This window comes from Lathamus discolor, chromosome Z, assembly GCF_037157495.1.
Source record: "Lathamus discolor isolate bLatDis1 chromosome Z, bLatDis1.hap1, whole genome shotgun sequence".
In the NCBI taxonomy this organism is placed as follows: Eukaryota; Metazoa; Chordata; class Aves; order Psittaciformes; family Psittacidae; genus Lathamus; species Lathamus discolor.
Window position 1 is genome coordinate 74,351,917 of NC_088909.1, and position 20,447 is coordinate 74,372,363.

At 38.9% G+C, this 20,447-nt stretch overlaps 1 protein-coding gene across 3 annotated transcripts in view; it reads left to right on the plus strand.

Annotated features, from left to right (window-relative positions):
• PCSK5 (proprotein convertase subtilisin/kexin type 5) overlaps positions 1 to 20,447 on the plus strand; it is a 257,979-nt gene that overhangs the window by 147,741 nt on the left and 89,791 nt on the right. For all 3 annotated transcript variants that reach the window (XM_065663504.1, XM_065663505.1, XM_065663506.1), the window contains exons 10-12: positions 1,425 to 1,528; positions 16,333 to 16,450; positions 17,502 to 17,690. In XM_065663504.1, the coding sequence (XP_065519576.1) occupies positions 1,425 to 1,528; positions 16,333 to 16,450; positions 17,502 to 17,690 (411 nt within the window). The remainder of the gene's footprint in view (positions 1 to 1,424; positions 1,529 to 16,332; positions 16,451 to 17,501; positions 17,691 to 20,447) is intronic.

Sequence of the window (20,447 nt, forward strand, 5' to 3'; positions counted from 1 at the left end):
GCGTCTGCTTTCCAAGGAAATTTCTCATTGAAATTTCTAACAACTGGACTACCTGTTGGTTTAAGAGTGTAGAGCCACTGCATGTGATGGCAATGTCCCCCTCACGCCAGAAAGTGATCCACTCAAAATCACCCATGGTCGACATTTCCCACACTCTTCTGTCTGTTTCCGTGGTGAAGTTTCTACCTGCAAGTGAAAACAGAGCCCCAGTATTATGCCTTAGAGATAGTTGCTGAGAATAAGTTACTTGTCTAGTGGGTGAAGTGACTTTTTGGTCTGAGACACAAGAGCATGTGTTGAGGAACTGAACCAAGGTTTCGCAGGTTTTCAATGACTGCCTAGTCCTGAAGAGTGTAGACAGCATGTGCTGGGCCTGATAAAGTTCATTCTAGTCTGTCTTCATCATTACAAGTGAGTGGAGTTCTGCCAGTATATGTAATATGGGTAGGTAGTGATACTGAGGAACTCATGCACTGCGATACTTCTTTCATCTTCCTTATTTAGTGGCTCATTTCCCTTTACTAATCTGCATTTTTAAATGGAATACTCTTTGTCTTCTTACAGATGATAGAGAAACTGATAAAATTGAAGGAGAAATTAAAAACACCCCAGTGACGGCCATGCACCTTTAGATCATCTTCTAAGAAAAGAAATTCTTCTTGGGGTGGATCTAAGTGAAACAAAACAACTATAATCCCTATAGATGTGCGCTGGTCCTACAAGATAAATGGGTGCTAATGTCATAGTGAGGATGCAAATTGTTTTTATTTTCACCTTCCAAGTGGCCACATTATTAGGAAGCCCTTAAAGGAATACACGTTTGTACAAGGAAGCGCTTGCTTTGTAACTACTCAGATTCAGTGCTGGCTGGTTGGTCTTCTTGAAAAACACACATAGACCCCCAGTGAGTTCCAAGACAGGGTAGCAGACGAATAACTATAGAAGCACCTGAACTAGCTTCAATATGAGCTGAAAGTCTGAAGAATTGCCAGCTTGAGCATACAGTTAGTGAGATTTAGTAGAGCTTTTCAGGAAGCCAACATTCAGGTTTTTTTGCTCAGCACTGTTAAAGGTAGCTAAAATACAGTCAAGGTAGATAGCATACAGTAGTTGATGGTCATACAGATTGTGTGGAATGTACTGTTTCATCTTCCCTTAAGTTTTATATAATAGAATATTACTATATATCATTATAGTCTATAGTCTATAGTTTAGTTTAACCCCCCCACCCCCAGCTGTCTAAGTAGTTTCGTGTAATAATTCTGTAAAATCAGGTCACATTCATTTGAACGGAGCAAGGGAAAGCTGAGAATTGAAATGAGGGTTGTTTTTGTTTGGATACATTTTAGCTCACATGATCTTATATTCCTACATTCTGGTAAAACATGTCTGATCTGTGAATTTGTCTTCCCCTTTTTTCATAGTCCATTTCTGACCTGGAGAGATATACAGCATATTATTGTGAGAACTTCACGTGCAGGACATCTGAATGCTAACGATTGGAAAACGAATGCAGCTGGTTATAAGGGTGAGAGCTTCCTTTCTTCTTTGCCATCAGAAGTGGCATATTTTTTGGTATTTTGAAGTAATCTGAATTAGTTTGTTGTTCCCTATGTTGTGCATAGTTTTGAGACCTCTCAGGCTCAAACTGAAAGGGCCTATCTTCTCTTTTATAACGAAAAACCTCTTAGAATCACTAAACACAAAAATGGCAGCTACATTGGCCGGGTATTCTTAGTCCCTTTCAGTCCTATTTTATACACTGCTGGCAGAAAACTAAGTAAATTGGTTTAATTTTTCCTTGTATAGCTAGTATTATGATAAAATAGAGTTGTAGGTACAGCAGTTTATGGATTCAGACCATGCTCTCATTCATAACTGTTGACAATTTTGATGAAAAATGACAAAACAGTATTTTCAGATTTCTGATTTATATGATTTGCCCTACGTTATTTATATGTAAGATTTCTGTCAAATTTAGGATGAAAGGAAATCTTAAGCAGCAAGTCTTTTAATGGGACAGAAATCATGCTATTCAATCAACTGTCATGTAGGTTTTAAAATTTTGTACAGTCCTATGATTTTGTATTAAAGCTACATATTTAAAACTTTTTTTATCCTTTGTAATGCAAGCAGAAGTAAACATTTATGCCATTAAATAAGATACATAAGATACGTATTTTTGGGATGGGTTAAAGCTGGACCTTGAATTCATACACTGTGTGTTCAACACACATTGGCTTCTCGTTTCCATTCACTAGATTCTTACTGCTTTCAGTTTGGATTGCATCTAAAAAAGCCAAAAACCAGAACAGCTCATTTCTGGTTCACTTTTCATGAGAATCCCATTCAAGACTACAGTACCTCTTTTAAGAGGAGATTTGAACTGTTTTGTGCTAGGGCCTTCTGAAAGAAGAATGTCATATACAAGAGCCATCAAATTTTTACCCTGGTTTCACTTTAAAACTGAAGCCTACTTTTAATCTATTTCAGATCAAAGTGGTGCTACTGTAGAGCATCTTTGATATATCATTCTGACCTGCGACATTTCTGCTGCAGTAGAATAGAAACCAAACCAAAAAAACTCATTTTTTGATCCAAACCAGGCTGTAACTACAGAGGGTAGATTTAGAAATGGGTATTTGACTCAAACCCCCTCATCATGTGAAGGTTTTGACATTCAAGAGCCTGGTTTTGTCCCATTTACAAGTGCATGCACACAGAGAAAACACATGCATAGTGAGAAATAGATACTTCCTTAATTACAATAACATTGTAGTATTTGTTATTGTCTGATATTTCCCAGGATTTACAAAGTTTTGGTAGGAGATTGTAGCTGCATTGCCATTTTGTTGGAGCTATCAGAAGTTCGAACAGTGCTTTTCAAGTAGCATAAAGCAGAGCTTTTTTTTTTCATAACATCCAAATTTCTGTATTTTTATGTTTTTCTACTTGTTGCCCAAGAGAGGCAAACAAACACTCTGTGAGGCATTTCAAAGCAGCTGTCACTCATTATCAAAGAGAGGTCACACTAACACACTAGCAGTAGCAGCATTACCGGCAGGACTTGCAGTTTTGCACCGCTGGAGTCTGCTTATTCTGAATCCTTGGAGCTGCATATTTATCTGTGCATTGTAGCAGATAAACAGTGAGGAAGAAGTCTGAAAAAAAGGTTTCTTCTCCACTTGTGCAAACTCACGAACACAGTGAAGCTTAACTGGGGGACTGGGATTCAGGAAATACAGCTTGAGCTGGCAGAGCACTGCTGTAGGCTCAATGGTGGAACTGAGAAAGAGGAAGACAAACTAAGTGGCTCGACCTCTCTGGAGCTCAGGAATCAACCTTAACCCAAATAAAAGCACTAGTTTTAACTAAATTATTCTGGCAACTTAGGCTGAGCAAATGGTTCCAATAAAACTGCAGGTCTCTTTAAACCTCTGTTGGTTTTGGAAGGAGGAGAAGCAAAAGATTTAGATTAAATGACAACATCCAAACCTGAATTCAAAAGGGTGCTTGCACACCGCTGCTGGCAAGACTAAACCAGGGGTTTTTTTTACTATTGCACGTGGCAATATTTAGTATAATATTACACTATTATCCTTCACTGTTGCCAAGAGTAACAATTAAAGTATGGTTTTTCATACATGAATTTACTCTAATCAGACTGAGTTCCTTAAGGAATTGTATCATAATTTTGTTGATGGCAAGATCCATATTTCTTCTACAGCATGTTCTTAACAAGGAAAAGGGTGGAAGTTTTTTTTTTTAATTACATAAAGCAAAGACAGTCACAAGAAACAATCTGGCTTTCTTTCATGCATACTGGGGAAGAAGGAAAATGAGAAAGAGACAGGCTTGCTGCTTTAGAAATGAGAACTTGAAAGGGTGAAAACAACAAAAACTTGCAAGAACCTCTCACTCAACAAAGGGTCAGCAAGAACTGGTAGTTGAAAGTGGGTCAGCATGCCTTTTCAGAGGGCTGTTTTGCTGGGCTGCATGGCAACCCTACTCCTCACTGTACTTCCAGGCAGCATTTTGCCACTGCAGAACACACAGAAGGAGCTCACAAATGTCATTACTGGTTGCAAGATCTCCCTTTTTTTCTGCCTTACATTCATAAAAAGAAAGCTTAATTCATGAAAAACCCTTGAGCCAGCTAGTGATTTGCTAAAACAGTGCCCATTATTTGTTTAGTTTTCTGGCAAGTAAACAATATTCATTAAATGCATGTCAATAGAATTAATTCAGGAATGGGCAAGAATTTTTTCTTGCTTGTTTTTTAATTGTTTTGTTGTCACACAGCCTGTATCTTTCCTCAGGAACTTATTGCCTGGTTATCTCAAAAAGAAAGACTTGAATACTCATTTTGGGATGTCCTTTGGTTAGTCAGTTGTATATATAATTTGTCAGTAGATAAAGAGATTCTCAATTTCACTTCAAAATCAGAGGGGTTTTTTATAATTAAAGCAGTTAATTAGCTGATTATATGGAAAAATACTAGAGAACACCTGCTTTTGTGAAGATACCACAAAATCTGATCTGCTTTTGCTATGGCAGATTGGTATGCAAAGGTCTTTGTTCTGTCAGTTGTTTGGTTAGCAACAGAGCATTCAAGTGCATTCATAAAAAGGAAATGCTGCATAAATGCTGACTTGTCTTTAAATTGAAAGATACAGAATGAAACGCTGCAGTTTTAAGAACAGTAATATGAATCATATGAAGAATTCTTTTTCTGTAAGTGAAGTATCAAATACTATCAAATACTGTCTCTGGGGAAACAGACCATTCCCAGGAAAGGAATACTCTTAATTTGCAGGGAGACTTTTAGAGAACATCCTTCACTCTTCCTTATTCTAAAGTGTACATGAAAATATGTCAGTACAGTGAAATAAAATGATACTCAAAGATAAAACAAAATAAAACTTCTAGCCACTTTTTTCATTTTCAGCCCTTTCCTAGGCCCAGTGGAAGTATTCTTTCTACAGAAACCACGAGTTGTCTTATTTGCAAAGGAGTAAGACTACCAGATTTATGCTGCATACCTTTAGGTTAGCCAAAGTGTCTGCTGCTTGCACTGGAGAGTGAACACTTGGTTGTTTTATGTGACTACCTTTTAATATCTTTGCTTAATTACAGTATTTAATAAAACTGGTGATTATTCTTGTTGTGAGAAGAGCATTACAAGTCTGGGAGTGAGAAAGAGATGAGTCTATCTATGCTTCTAGGTAGGAGACCTATATTGGCAAGATTTTAATTGCTGTAGAATAACCAGGAACCATGCACAGATTTAGAGACCAGCAAGAAAGTCTTCACAACGTTTACATTTCAGAGAAGACAAATAAACTATTCATGAGCACCCTGCTGCATATTTTCAATACCTTTAAAATTCAGATTAATGTAAAATTTTATTTTTAAATCACTGGTAGAAGCTTGCAGAAGACTTCTGAAAAAAAGCAAGCAGTTGTGAATGGTTATGTCAGCCAGTCAAAGCTGTAAATCTATAAAAAGACCTTCCAGTCTTACAGATGCTAGCTGGTATTTTCACACACTGTTGGCAGATAATATCAATTCCTGCCCACCCCTAATGCCCATTCACATGGTGCATGGACCAGATGAAACACAAACTTTGAATCTGGCTGTTGTAATATCTGAGGTTTGTGTAGCTGGCAGTCCGACACCAAAGACATGAATTTTCATTGGTTTATGTAGGAGTGGGGAAGACCATATCCTATGCAAGCTAGACTAATTATTTTTTTTGCTTGAAAGATTAAGATGGTATTTTTAGGTAGACATCTTAGAATGCTTGTTTCTTTTTCAGCTTGTTGACAAACATGAGCAAATGCAAGCTATCTCACATGTGACTTGTTTCTCTTGCTCTCCCACGGCTGTGTTGGCTCGAGGCAGTGTTTCCTCACCAGGAATACCCCCAACCCCATGTCCTTTGGCGATCCGCTCTTCTCAGCAGGCCCATCGCTTCATTGCCAAGCCATGACACAGAGCTATTTCTGCAGCTCTACACCACCCAGGGAATCCCTTTGAGTCAGATTTTGTGTCCAAACGCATTAGTCCTTGAGGAGGGCTCCAGCTCAGCAGTGTCAGTCTCTAAACCACTGGTATAATGACTGCGTCATCAGAAGAATCTGACATCTGGAGTGCTACTTACCAGACATTAAGCTACACAATTTTAATGTGCGGAAATTATGCTTATCAAGAAACAAGCATATTACATACCATTTCCAAATGTGAGCCACACAAACCAGAACCTTACTAAGTAATGGTTTTCAGGTAGGCAACAATGAATTTGCAATAAGAAGCCCAAAGGCAATCAAAAGAGACATCAGGACCTTGGGGCAACTGGTTAAGGGGTCTGGAGCATACATAGCCTCTATCCTTCCAGTTACAGGCATTGATCAGGGAAGAAACAGGAAGACCCAGCAGATGGGTAACTGGCTCCAAGAGTAGTATCACCAGCAGAATTTGGGGTTTTTTGATAATGGGCTGTCCTACATGAGTCCAGGCCTGCTTGCAACAGGCAGGGTATGCCTGTCTCAAACAGGGAAAGGGATCTTTGTGCAAGAGTTGGAACGGCTCATGAGAAGAGCTTTAAACAGTATTTAAAGAGGAAAAGGGATAAAACCAGGCTCACTGGATATAAGCCTGGGGGTGGCATGCCAGTGCTTTGAGGGATGGAGTGCTAGCAAGGTCCTTCGTTCTGCTCCGCCATGTATTGAGCACACTGGAGCACATTTGAAACGTGTCTGAACTAATGTGCCCAGCACCCTGGCCACCTCAGTGGAGGCAAGGATGGAGATCCACCTGGCAGGAAAGACGCAAGGGTTGTTGATGTGTTAGAAACAACAGAAGCACCTGGGAAGTCACACAGGAATTAAGGCTTCTTCTCCACAAAAGGTGGCAGAATCAGTAGCCCAACTGAAGTACATCTACACCGGTGCACACAGCATGGGCAGCAAAGAAAGAGTTGGAAGCCATTGTACAGCAGAGAGCTATGATGTAGTTGCAAACATGGAAACAGAGTGGGATGTCTCACACAACTGGAGTGCTGCAGTGGACGTCTGTAAATGATTCTATGATTCTAAGTAGGCAGCTGACGGCAGGAGTTCAGAAAAACAAATGTATTTCTGGAAAAGACAGTCTGTACATACATAAATGACCAAGACTTCAACAGATTGGTGAATGTAAAGTCTGAGAGAGATGCTTACAGTCACTCACACAGATAAGCACTAGTTTTATGTTAGCTGAACTGTTTCGATTAATCTGAACACCTTTTGCTGTGTAGTCGCTGCTTAGAAGTTGTTTGAAGTCAGAGCAGCATTTAGTTTAGCACCAGAAAAGGAGAGAAGCAAACCAGCTACAAATAATAGCTAGTCTAACAGTGAGTGGAAGTGTCTCCCCCAGCACTGACAGAGCATGTATGATTGGAAAAAGTCTGTATCCTCAGGAATCTCAAGCCACACTTAAATAGCGTAAGAATCACAGGGTCAATACCATAACCTTTGTCATTACTTTATACAGAAAACACTGCTGTAGTTAGAGAACATATTAGAGGTGAGATTTGGAAATTACGATAGCTGACAAGAAGTGAAGTAAAAATATGCATTTTTTTAGCAGCAAATTAAAAGTTATTGTCATTTTATGATCACTGTGACCTTGCTCACAGCTATAAATAATGTTTTCTTAAAAGTGTAATAATTAGGGATTTTTCAGCATTCCACTTGTTAAACCTGAACAAATTGCCAGGTATCTGAACACTGCTAGCCTTCAGTGAGACCTAAAAGAATCTCTTTGGGATTTGGGGAAGATAGTTGGAAAATATATTTAAGTCTGCAGCCTAGATCATAGTTATTAGTTTGATTTGGTTTTTTTCCCTACACAAATTGAGATCCACACAATGTTGCTTCCAGCTGTAAGACACGTAAGATCAGAAATATACCTGTATAGTTCCAGAGATGGAGATCTACAAAGGAGTAGAGGGAATCTCTCATAGAAGCCAGGGAGGTGTCATTATTTATTCCAACCTCAAACTATTCAAAGCTTCTCATTACTCATTAGCTCTGCAGCACTCTGCTCTCTGCTGGCTCTGAAAAGCAAGGAATGGAGCTGTGAATGTGGAGTCTAAAGTTGAGTCTAAGCAGAAACTTCAGGTCAGTGCTGGGATACATAAAGGAAAGTAGATTAACACTCTGTTACAGTTGGGTGCTTTCCTGGGGTCATATATTGTGAGTCAAACTTACACGCATTTTAAACTGTAAATTTAATGGCTCTAAAGCAGGAGTGACAGCAGGGAAAAGGTAAAATAAGCGTTTAAATTTCTGTTATAACAGCACTCAGAATTGTCACCGAACCATGATCAGCATAGCAGATGAAGAATGTTTAAAGATAGTTTCTCTGCTCAACAGCTGACAAGCTTGATGTCCATCTGTCCTAAACATAAAGCTATGCACAATTACTATGCTCTGCAGCTTCTAGTATTCCAAACATTGCCAAGTGGACTGACAGCACTAACAGGATGCACACTATGGGAAAGATAACCTCTGACATTATATTCTTTTAACAAGCCCAACTCAGACCTTTAGCAAAACTGTGCAAAGGACTGGGGGCAGGGGAGAAGGGAAGACATAAAAGTCTTCCACTATGGTCTCATAAGCTGAGAGTCTGCAACTCGATTTGAAATGTAGATTTCCATTTTGCAGTATTAAGAAAGAAGAACCAAGATCAACAAATTTTAAAAGTGTATGATAAACTGATACAATTCTCCAAAGCAGAATGCTTTAATTATAGACAATGAAGACTACATTTTAAAAGTCCTAAAGTTACATGCATTTGTATGACCTCTTACATATTAATTATTGAAGCAATACGCTTTTGAGAATATTCTAGGCAGATACCTTCCCATGTTTGCATGCATCCGTGGTAATGGTGAATATCTTGTGCACAGGGTAGTTCTGTCCTTTTTAGAAAACAAGCCTTTGGGAACACCAAAGCTCTTCATTGCTGTTGCAGTGCTACAGTCCATTTCAGTAATTGCAAAACTGACAGTTGTTACCACTTTCACTTTTTAAGAGTTTTTTCACTTTAGTGGAACTAGGATCCAGGCCAGTTAGGAAGAAGATCACATCATATACTATACAGTATTTTAGGAATTTAGAACATCCTGACAGGGTGTAGAACATCTAGGGAAAGATGAGGGTCTACATGGAATAACTCAGATCAGTTAGATGCCTGAAGTTGTTTATAACTTTTGTATCACTTTTTTTTCTCCAGAAATGTCAGCTGCTGGGGGAGGTCACTTTTAGTTGAGGGGATGCGGAAATTCATGCACAAGGTCTGTTACCAGCATTTCTGGTCCAACTCTCTGTGTAGACTTGTCTTATTTTTAACTTCATTTTGCATAAGGTTACTGATTAGCATATACTACATAGCTCTACAGGGATAGTATGAAGTCCACTTAATAATTTCTCTACTTTGGGGAGAGATTGGTATATTTTTAGTTCTATATATCACCATCATTATTATTAATGAATTTGCAAAACACTTTGTAATGGCTTACTGCATATTTTTGTATATCATTCCTCTTCTGAAATCTGCTGCAGCCTTATGCTTATTCATTATTTAGTTTTAGTGTAAATATCACTCTGGAGCACTGACACTTCTGAACAGACTCAGCCATTGTGCAAGACAGAACGTGAAGGATGTTCTGCACCATGTGTCTGATACACCTGACAGCACAGAAATGCTACCTTTGTGTCTCCTGCTAAGGGTCTGTCAGTATCCCCACTTGCAGTGCCTTTGAGTCATCTGTCATCATCTGTTCTGAGATGAAGCCTAGCATAGAGGCTCTCGCCAAAAAGTGATACTGTTTTTTTATAGAGTGGAATGACATTTGACTGCTTTTGAGTTACTGGGGAATCCTAAGTGTACCTGGAAGGGTAAATTTGCTCCCCGTAGAGGAAATGAGTACATTTTCTTAAAAGGTGTTCCATGGTGCAATCACAAAATGGCTTTTTTTAAACTTGCCAGCTGCCGTGTTGTTCAGTGGATCTTTGTTCTTTTTGTGAAAAAAATAAAATATCCAGTATAAAAAGACTATCACTAGTTAAAAAAGTACAGATTCTATTACTGTACATGCTCCTTAGCCAACTTTATTTCGGCAAACTTTTTTCTCCCTTCTAAACGCACATAATCCTCAGATTTATTCCATTCACATAAGCTGGCTCATTTCAAGCTATATAAATTAATGTCTTCAGTAAAGGCTTTATGATTTACAGCCAAATGCTGCTACAGGGAAGCAGCAGCTTGTCTGTCTTAGCAATCACCAGCCAGCAGTAGTCAGGTTTTCTGTTTCTATCACAACTCTGCTTCAGAGGCAGGGAAGTAAACCAGTCTTCCTGGTCACTCTAGTGAGGTTTTCAGCAAGGCTTACTGGTATTTTCTCTGTCTCTGGGGAAAATGCACTCATATGCAGGGCGCTGTAGATACCATGTACTCAGAGACTGGTTTACTCATACCTAAGCAAGCTCTGAGAGGTAAACTCATAACTGATCCAGGTGTTGCTGTGGGCAGGGGAGAACTTGGCATGGCTGTGCTGGGTACAAATTGGGTCACTGTTCACAGTGGACGATATGGGGTGGCTGAATCCCAAGACTAATGACCTCTGCCTAAAGGCTGCTAACACTTCTGAGAGGGGGAAAGTATTTGGGTGATGCTTCCTGCGGCTGCAAAGTCTCATAGCAGGTGATGCAGTCAGAGTTACGTATAGAAACTATTCACAAAGGTACACTGGCTACTGGAGGTTTAGCTTCTACTAATGTTCCTGGGCAATTTATGTTTTATTTAGTAATAAAATTACTAAATTTTATATATTAATTCATACAGAAAATGTATGCATAATTACTTGACTAACAGATAAAATATAATTTATTAATAAAAATACAGTAATAATTAAAACATAGATTGCCCAAGTTGACAGAAAAAAAAGTAAAATCCAGAGGCCTGATCTTTTTTGTCAAATGTATTACCAGGTAAATCCATGGTTAGTATATTATTGAAGACATTATTTCTGTTAATACAAAAAAAACAGCAGTTGACATAAACACAACTGGAAGCTCCATAAAAGCAATTTTTTAAGTATTTTCTTAGCACCTTTCTGACCACAAAAATCGTGAAAGGCTAGAACAACTCCCCTGTGAAGACAGGCCGAGACAGCTGAGGTTGTTCAGCCTGGAGAACAGAAGGCTCTGGAGAGACTTATAGCAGCCTTTTTGGTACTTAAACGGTGCTTATTAGCAAGATGGGACTGAGTTTGCTGTTTGCTTTGTCTTTAAATAGAAAAATTAAAGGATTGGTTCTGTGTAAAATATAAAAAATACAAATAACATGCTTAATCTAAAAAGCATGAGGAGTTGATTTTACAAGCAAGAATAAAAAGAATTCTTACACGATTGTGCTATTGGCAGTTACGTGTTTCGGAAATCACATCCAGTTATTACAGATTACTGGTTTACATTGACACGAAAGAGGAATATGGCTGAAGCAAGATGAATTCTTATTCAAGATGGATGCTGTCTTAGTTAGGGCATGACAAAACAAAATTATAATAGTTGAAGCTATGTGTAATCATAACATTTATACTTTTGTTGTCCTTTAATTTTCTTCAGACAATTGTTTTGCCAGGTTGAAGCATTTTGATGTACTAAGCAAACAACAGAAACTTAATACAGAATTAGAGCTTTATATTTGCAAATAAAATGACAAATGTGAAGGGAATATTGGTATAGGTCAGTTTGAAGTATTTACAAGATGAGAGTAACTCAAGAGTTTCACATCTTCTAGCCTTGATGAGCACAATTTAAGAAAACCACAGTGTAACGGGCGTTTTAGACTCCTGTTTTGTTGGTCTTGTTTTGGATGAGACTGGATCAAGATCCTAAAGTAGCATAAATGAACAAGTCATAATAATTTACATATTGAACAGCTGAATCTAGTTCAGGAAAGCTGCATATTCCTCATTTGACAAACTGATGTTATTACCATTTCTCTCCTTCTGACTTAGTATTTGATATTTGTATGCAAAATATTTATACTTCCAATGCTGCTTTCACAGTATAGAAAATTAAAGGCCAAAGATACAGTAGGGAAAAAATACTCTGCAATGTGTTTTGTCAGATGAGTAAAATAGCAAGGGAGGCTTAGCATCTAAGCTACTGATGAGACATCTTGATGACAGGCAATGAAACTAACAGCCTAACAAATCAAGTTTAGTTGCACTGAGGCACTGGAAATTATTGGTTTGAGGGTCTAGGTCCATTTTTCCTGGATTTTACAGGTTTCTGTGTTACAATTTACTGACACTAGCCATTCATATTTCTCTTAGTCGGGTGCTTCCCTGATATATGCTACCTTTAGATTTGGGGGGAGCTTTACAAATTCTTTGTATATAAATGAGAATTTTCAATAGTAGTTTCAGACAAAAACAAAAGGGTTTATGAAAAAGCTGGGGAAGTCTATCCAGTAGCTGAGCAGACCTTGACTTCATGGTGCACTGGTAGAGGGATTGCTCCAGGGATAAATAAATGGACTTTATCCCTGAGAAATGTTATTTTCTTTAATGATAAGAAGAGTAAAGAGATCAGCTAAAACTCAATATTTACTTTGTGTTGCAGGAGGCAAGTTTCTCTCTGAAACTTCTGCGTCTGTAAAGTTGTGTATGCCTGTGAATTTATAGAAATAGGAAGGCATCGGTTTGCATTGCTGCATGTGTAGAGAAAGGATTCAAGACCAATTCTGTCCATGGACACCTTGATCACAAAGGGATCACAGTTTTCAACCCTTCAGCTCAACAGCAGCAGTCTGCTTCTTAGTCACCAGCTTACATTGCACCAACCTCACATTCATATTCTGTCTCTGAAACGCGAATACCTTCTTACAAGACAGCCCTGTACCCCCTCAGACATGCTCAGTGATTCCTCACAGCAACCAAGCCCTGTAGCAATTCACAGCAACAACAGTGCAGAGCAAGTGGGTATGTGCAAGATCCTGGGGCATTTTGCACTTGCAGTCAGTTTATCTTGCTTTGCAGTCTTTCAAATACTGCTTTTCTGTCTGGGTTAGAAGCGAGCTCAGTACCATTCACATACAAATCAGTGGCAGTTCCAGATGTTTCCCAGAAGACATTTATGGCCCCATGTGGGCCATTGAGGTAATTTTTAACCTCTGCGAGAGGCAGCCTGGCATAGAGTTCGCAGCAGTACTAGCATATACACAGATGAAGGGGCGCAATTTGAAGGCAGTGGGAAATAAAATCTCCTTTCTTCTCTAAGACACATGGGATCAACTACTTCTGTTAACTCTGTGATTCTTTCCTAAATTGCTATTATTTAGTTCTTTGAAAATTACGGGCTTCTGCTGGTACCTGCAGCTGCTAACCAGCACACTGGATCAAGGACTTTGAAGTGCAAATGTTGCAGACAGCCAAATGTCAGCTGCCTGGAAGCTTCCCATGTGGAAGGATTTAGGAGCACCCCTGACTGTCAGGAAGTTTTTATTTCAAGATAAAAATGTACTTCTGTTTCAGCAGTGGAAAAGAAAGACAGCAGGTGCAGAACTTCTCATTCCCAACTCCCCCACTCTGCTGTCATGCAAGAGAGTTTAATCATTGAATCATGGGCAGTTAACCACATAACCTTGGGTGCTAATTTTTTCTCCTGGATGAAAAATTAACACAATCCTGTCTTCCAAGTAATTTTTATGGTAGGAAGATAGAAAGTTCTTTCTCTGTATTTTATTTCTATTTTTAATGTGCATGCTGGGGCAAAAAAATTCTAGGATGAGATGGCTCAACAGCCACTTAAGTTCCCATCAGAAGTTCACTGCCTGGTAGTGGCAATGTTAGGTCCCTTCTGCCCTTATTTCTGGATGAAAAAGGGTAAGCCGGGGAGAACTTCAGCTCTTTGAGCTCAGTAGTTGTGTTGAACACACAGCATTTTACAACTGGACGTCTGAGCATGCTACCTGTCATGAATTAAAAATGCATTTTCCATGGCTTAGTTCAAAAGATTTTTCCATTCATGAAAATTTAACCCCTCACTGTTTAAATGTAGTACTATACAGAATAACTGTGTACGATTGCAGACCTCTTGTTCCTCCCCCACTGTTCTTCAGAGCAGACAGAATGATTATGAATTAAAACTTTAAATATCAAAGCAATACATGCAGTGTAAGAGCAGAAGGGTTACTTTCACAGGTAAGTATGCTCTTATAAGCAGATGTAGTTTTTGCAAGATGACATCTATGACCAAGGAGATTTCCATCACAGGAACCATCTTCACAGAACAAATATTTTCTCCATCTAAGTTTTCATTGCCCTTTTTTCTGGCTACCTCCACCCATGTGTAAAAATAGGACATCTTTTTCCATGTCAGTTTGTTGGTGGAATACATTAAAGAGAATTCAGAAGGCTGAAGGAGGGCTGAATTTAATTATTTTCATATATTTTAGTAGTGTTTAATTCTGAAAAAGGTACCTGCCTCATTTGGCAGAAGAGCTGTGTTTAGTTCTCTCCAAATGAACATTTCCATGCTATGTGCGCTTCAGTTTGAGGCTGAAGGTGAAGGAGATGGCAAGAAAACCAGTTCATTACACAGTCATTATGCCTTGCAGTATTTTCCATTGAGGAGCCCTCTTCAGTTGGCATTTTAATACAGCATTAGTTACTGCCATATTTGGAAGATGGGATCCTTAAGCACTGATTATATTTACACGTTGAACTGTTAATTTGTTTTACATGGTTGGGGTTTTTGGATGTGGTCCTTTGAATTCTGGTTTGGCAATGCAAACAGGTTGCTTTCACAAAGCCTCTGCAAAGTGCAGTTGGAAAGACACTATGCCTTGTTGCATTACTGATTAAAATAGCACTTACATTTTTCTGAGGGTTTTCTGGTACCACTGTCTGTGGTAACAAGGCAAACTGATTTATTAATATTTATGATCTAAACTCCTCCCTCTGGAAGCTTTTTTCTTTCACCTTCTACTGTCAGAACTTCACCAAGAGCACTGACTTGTCACAGTAAAACAACAGCTAATAGCTATTCTAATTCATAAAAATCCATTTGTAAGCGTATGCGTTGATTGGAACAGCACTCAAAAACCACAGCTCATTCAGTGAGTGAAACTTTCAGCCTTTTTGAACTGGTGGAACTATTGTAATAATTACATTAAGTATCTTAAAATTACAAAAAAAGTGAAACAATTAGCACAAGTCTGTTAGAAATACTTCACCTTGTCTACGTCTTGGGCATTTGAAAGCTCAGGTTTTTTGTACCTTAAGAAAGATGATTCTTTAAAGCCTTCTGCGTCTTTGAATTGGTGGCATTCAGGTGTTAAGTTTGTAGGCATTGAGTTTTTTTGCAAGGGACAATTGGTGGCTCTCCACAGCATGAAAGGCAGATAGAGGTGAGGATGAAACATCCAGGAATGAGCACTAACAGAGTGCTAACCTCTAGGCATGGATGCTTAGTATCACTGTGTATGCAATGCACACAGTAGATTGTATCAGAGGTTAACTGCAGCGTTAACAGCTCTCTCCAGCACTAACTTCGTCTGCAGATCTGTCCTTCATCTGCAGATCTGCAAAGGAGGTAGACGAAGGAGCTTTTCTGACATAGACTATGCATGAGAATAGGGTTATCTTTAGGGCCCTGGTCTTCAAATACCATTGCTCTTCACCCTTGTCACACAGATGGAGGGGGATACTGGATATAGCTGGTTGACTGGCCATTGGCAACCGTACTGAATACAGGAATAGGAAAGTATACACATGCCACTTACAGTCAGGAAAGCTAAGACCGTATGGCAGTTACAAAAGTCAGTCTGTTCCTTCTTTAATTTAATGTCTTAGTTACCTTCAATATTTATGGACATACATGTGTTTGGTATTTGAGTAACGGAAGTAACCCTCCACAGTTCTTTTGGCCTTTTGATATGTCGTATAAGAGGACTGAGCTGAATTAAAGTACACGAACAAAGGGCAGTCAGAGGCAACTGGACTCCCTGGCATTCTGCAGTTCTGGTCCACACTTCTCCTGATAAGGCAGTGTTACTCATGGTGGTCATTTGCCACTTCTGCAGTCTGAATCAGTGAACAGATACAGTGAACAAATCAGATATTGTCTTTGTGGTAAAGAGACTTTGGAGCTTTGTGTAAAAGCAAGGAAGAAGTAGAAAGAAAGCAGCTCCTGTATGACACTCTGGAATTACTCTGTGATATAAGACAAGGTTTTATGCTATAATTGCAACCATTTTGTTTGTACCTTGCAGTGAGCCACCTCTATGGATTTGGACTGATGGATGCTGAAGCAATGGTGATAGAAGCAGAAAAGTGGACAACGGTCCCTCCACAGCATGTGTGTGTGGAGAACACAGATCGGCAAATCAAGTAATACCCGCTGCCAAAACTCTTGCTGGCATAAGGTTATGGAAAGAAATTGGGTATAATTTACCCCTCCCTTGAAGTGTATATAATATGTCATTTGAAAGCCATACTGGGGAGCTCTGTCACCTTCACAGATGTCAGGTCATTTGCCAGTAAACATTGTTCCCTGTGGTACTTGGAAAAAAGCCCTGGTTTCAAGAATGCCCCAGAAACTGAAGGTATAAAACAAGCCAGGCTGATAATGATTGATTCTGCTGTAGATGGTGCACCAAAGAAGAATGTTTGAGTGCACTGCAGACACCTTTGTAAAACGAGTACGGATTTACCAGTACAGGATATAACAAGCAAATATTCTTTTCATTAAAATATGCATGTAATTATCTCTTTCAAACAGTCTCAGAGGAATCTCTAGCTCAGACACTAAGTCTAAACTGCCTTTCTGATGGCTAAAGTAGGGTTTCTGTAGAACAAGGCTTAACAGCAAAATTCTGCATGTTCACCCTGTGAATAAAGAGATAGTCGTAAAGCACACTTCCAAAGCATTAAGGTTATTGTTTGATCAAGTTTGATCTATAACTGGTATAGTCTACAAGGATATTGAGTCAATTTAAACCAGTTGAGTCAGATGCCGTTTAGTGGAGTTAACATGTAATACTTGCTATTACGTAAGCAAGGATGGCTATGCCAGGCATTTCCTGGGGCTTAACAAGCAGCTGTGATCCCGTGACAATCCCAACAATTCTCGCTGGCCACTTATACACAAATACATTCTGTCCCAAAAGCTTATTCCCATTACACGTTTTTCACTGTACTCTTTCAGCATGTGTATGCACTTAACAGAAACCCAGGTAGTTGTGTTTAGCTGCAGTACAATAATTATCCTGTAGTGATAGTTTCAGCTAGGATGTAAGTGTTGAAACTAGCAGTTATAGGTTACTGACTTGTCAGAAACAATTGTCCAGCGCTGTCATTCACTGCTAAGCAAAAAAGATGTGGTTGCCTTACTTTATAGAACAAGCAAGAAATGCTGTTGTTTTATATGCTTACATTACAGAACAATACGACCTGACAGCATTGTCCGTTCAATTTACAAAGCCACTGGCTGTTCAGATAACCCTAACCACCATGTGATCTACTTGGAGCATGTCGTTGTGCGCATCACTATTACTCACCCTCGACGTGGAGACTTGGCAATTTACCTAACCTCTCCTTCTGGAACTAGGTCACAGCTCTTGGCCAACAGGTACAGTATGACAACACAACTTCACAGTCCAGCCAGAGTGCAAAGCCTGCACCAAGATTGCAGCATCAGCAAAGAACAGTCGTTACAGTAGGTTTGCTGGCAGACACGGGCTAATTATTCTTTTTCTGAGAGAAATGGGGAAAGTGAAGTTCAAATGAACCCAAAGATGCAATGAGAAGTTGCACTAGTACTTTGAAATTAATTTGTAAACAGCCTATTACAATTTTTACAAGTCAGCCATTTTCTTCATCCCATGGATCTGTGACGGATACTTGCTTATGAATGTCCAGCTACTCTAACAATAACCACTCAGAAAGACCAGTCATTTTTCTCATCCTGTCACCTCTGTATTATGTTCTTGGAGGAATGGTGATACTGCATCAGATTGTTTCTTTTTATCCAGTCTGGACTCGAACAAGTATCTCTTTATCTAGTGCAGCATTTCCAACATTAATGCAGTTTCAGCCCTGGTATGTCATTAGTATTTCTCCTCAGCAAGTTGAAAGACTTCTCAATACTATTTCAGTTTCTTTGGTCTACTAGCAGAACTCTTATTTCTTGGAAGAGAACATTGGCAGTCCTTCCCAGATAAATCTTGCTAAATCAGGGTTCAAGAGCACTGCCTCCTACCAGAGATGGTTAAAGCACTAAGAAACCCCAGAAACCTCAAACTCTACCCCATTTTCAAACATGAAAATAAGTTACAATAAGAAGTCTTTCTATAATTCTAACTGGCTAGAAATCTTCTTCCTGATGGAACCATAGTGTGACAGGGAGAATTTCTTTAGGTAACTGCCATTCTGCTGGATACATTGTATGGCTCCCACACAAAAATTTATGTTAGCTGATGTTGTATATCTCAGAAACAATGAATGTTGCATTGTGTCAAACTTATGTTGTAAGAACTCTGCTGCTATCATGCTGAAGTCTTCACATTTATATTCCCAGTTGTACTCTTCAGAGCTTTTAGTGAAGTGGGAGTGGCTTGGTTTCCAGACTGCTTTATCAATCACATTCGCCTAGCCAGATTTGCTGATATAGTGACTATCTAGTCCTGGAGACTTGCATGTCTTCCTGTCCCTCACTGGTAGAAGGATTTGCCTTTCTTCTTGAACAGAAGGAGCTCAGATGTTCTGGAGCTCAGATGGACTTGGTTCTGATGGAAGTGTGAACCCATATTTTTGTGAGAGATTAGGTTAATTTAAAAAAAATGTAGACTGAAAATACTCTTTAAGCTATAGACATTAATTCGTCAAATGGAGAAAGTTGTCCTGGAATTTTGGTGCCTTCTAGAATATCTCATGTGTTTCATTATGAGCGTTGTCAGAGCTTTGCTAACAGAGCACATGGGCACACACATCTATGTATGTCCCTGTCGCACTGAACAAAGAATTTGTCATATGCTAAACAGTGCAGAGGCAGACTTCTACCCTCTAAGGAGTTATGAAACAGTCTTTTGTTTTTCTGTTCGAAGAAACCCTTCTTTGGTTTTCTGTTAAATTTTTATGCAGCAGTTCTTCCATGCTTCAAAATAAAAATAAAATGAAAAAACAAGTTGAAAGTCCTCCAGCTAGATATCCAAACAAAACAATCTCGTGTAAACCCAGTGGTCTTAACACAGCTAACTTTTGGCTCTAGGCTTTCATGTCTTGCAGCTGACTCACAGCAAGTGGAAGATAAAGACATTCCAGTATTCACAGTTCACCTCTGGTGATGACTGGTATGTGGAATAGGTACAAAGCTTAAGTCATTCAATCTCTTTGTAACCCCTACACCTTAGAAAGAAATTATTTTCTGTACCTATGGTAGAAAGAGAGAACACAAATATATGTATTAAAATAAGGTGATCTTAAGCTGTGTCTTATCCTACACTATCAGAAAGCTAACCATAAAAAAACACAACAAAAAACAAACTGAAAGGCCTTTTAAAAACAAATTATTAATGACAGAGTGAATACTTACACAGTTGCATGAGAAATTCCCTTCCCATGCAAGCTTCAGTGATATTCTTACTTGTCAGTCACATTTGGCTAAACCAAACTCTAGGCTACTAACATTAAGGAATAAATGTACTTCGCAAACTGTAGGTCTGAAATACCTGTAGTCTTCACAATCCCTTTGTTTGGGTAAAGTGATGGATGTGGCACAATACTTTAAAAAGTAGTGTTTCAAGGCTTGATTCATTTGGTCTTGCAAGAAGACGTCTTAACATGGTCTTGCAATTAGTAATATACTAGGCGTTGTTGAGTGTATATGTTTTAGCATCATGTTAGAAAATAAAACTCAGAGTAGGAGTGTTCTTACTAATATGAGAATGCAGTCATGATGCGCTTGAATTTTAAATTGTTATTGATGAAGGCATAAGAATAAATGCATTCAAGCATGAGTAGCATGCAGGGATGCATTGGCAGCAAGTATTCTGGGATTTTTTCCTATAGGCAAAAGTCCCAGAGGCTGTTGTACATTGCTGCTACCTGACTGAGATGGTTTTCTCAGACATACAAGACTTTTTAATGCACACGTACATGATTAATAGCAGCATTACCAGCTGTTTTTACTGAACCCAGGGAAAACCTCATTGCTTTACTGCTATTCATCTGGGTTTAATTTGAAACAGTTTGTTGGTAAAATGTCTTAAAGTGCAAAAGGTATATTTTACACATGTGCACTTCTTCACCAATTCTGGAAGAAGAGTCATTGTGTAGTTTCTGGTGCATTGACGAGTAGGTCCCTCAAGGCATTATTTGGCCTTTTTTC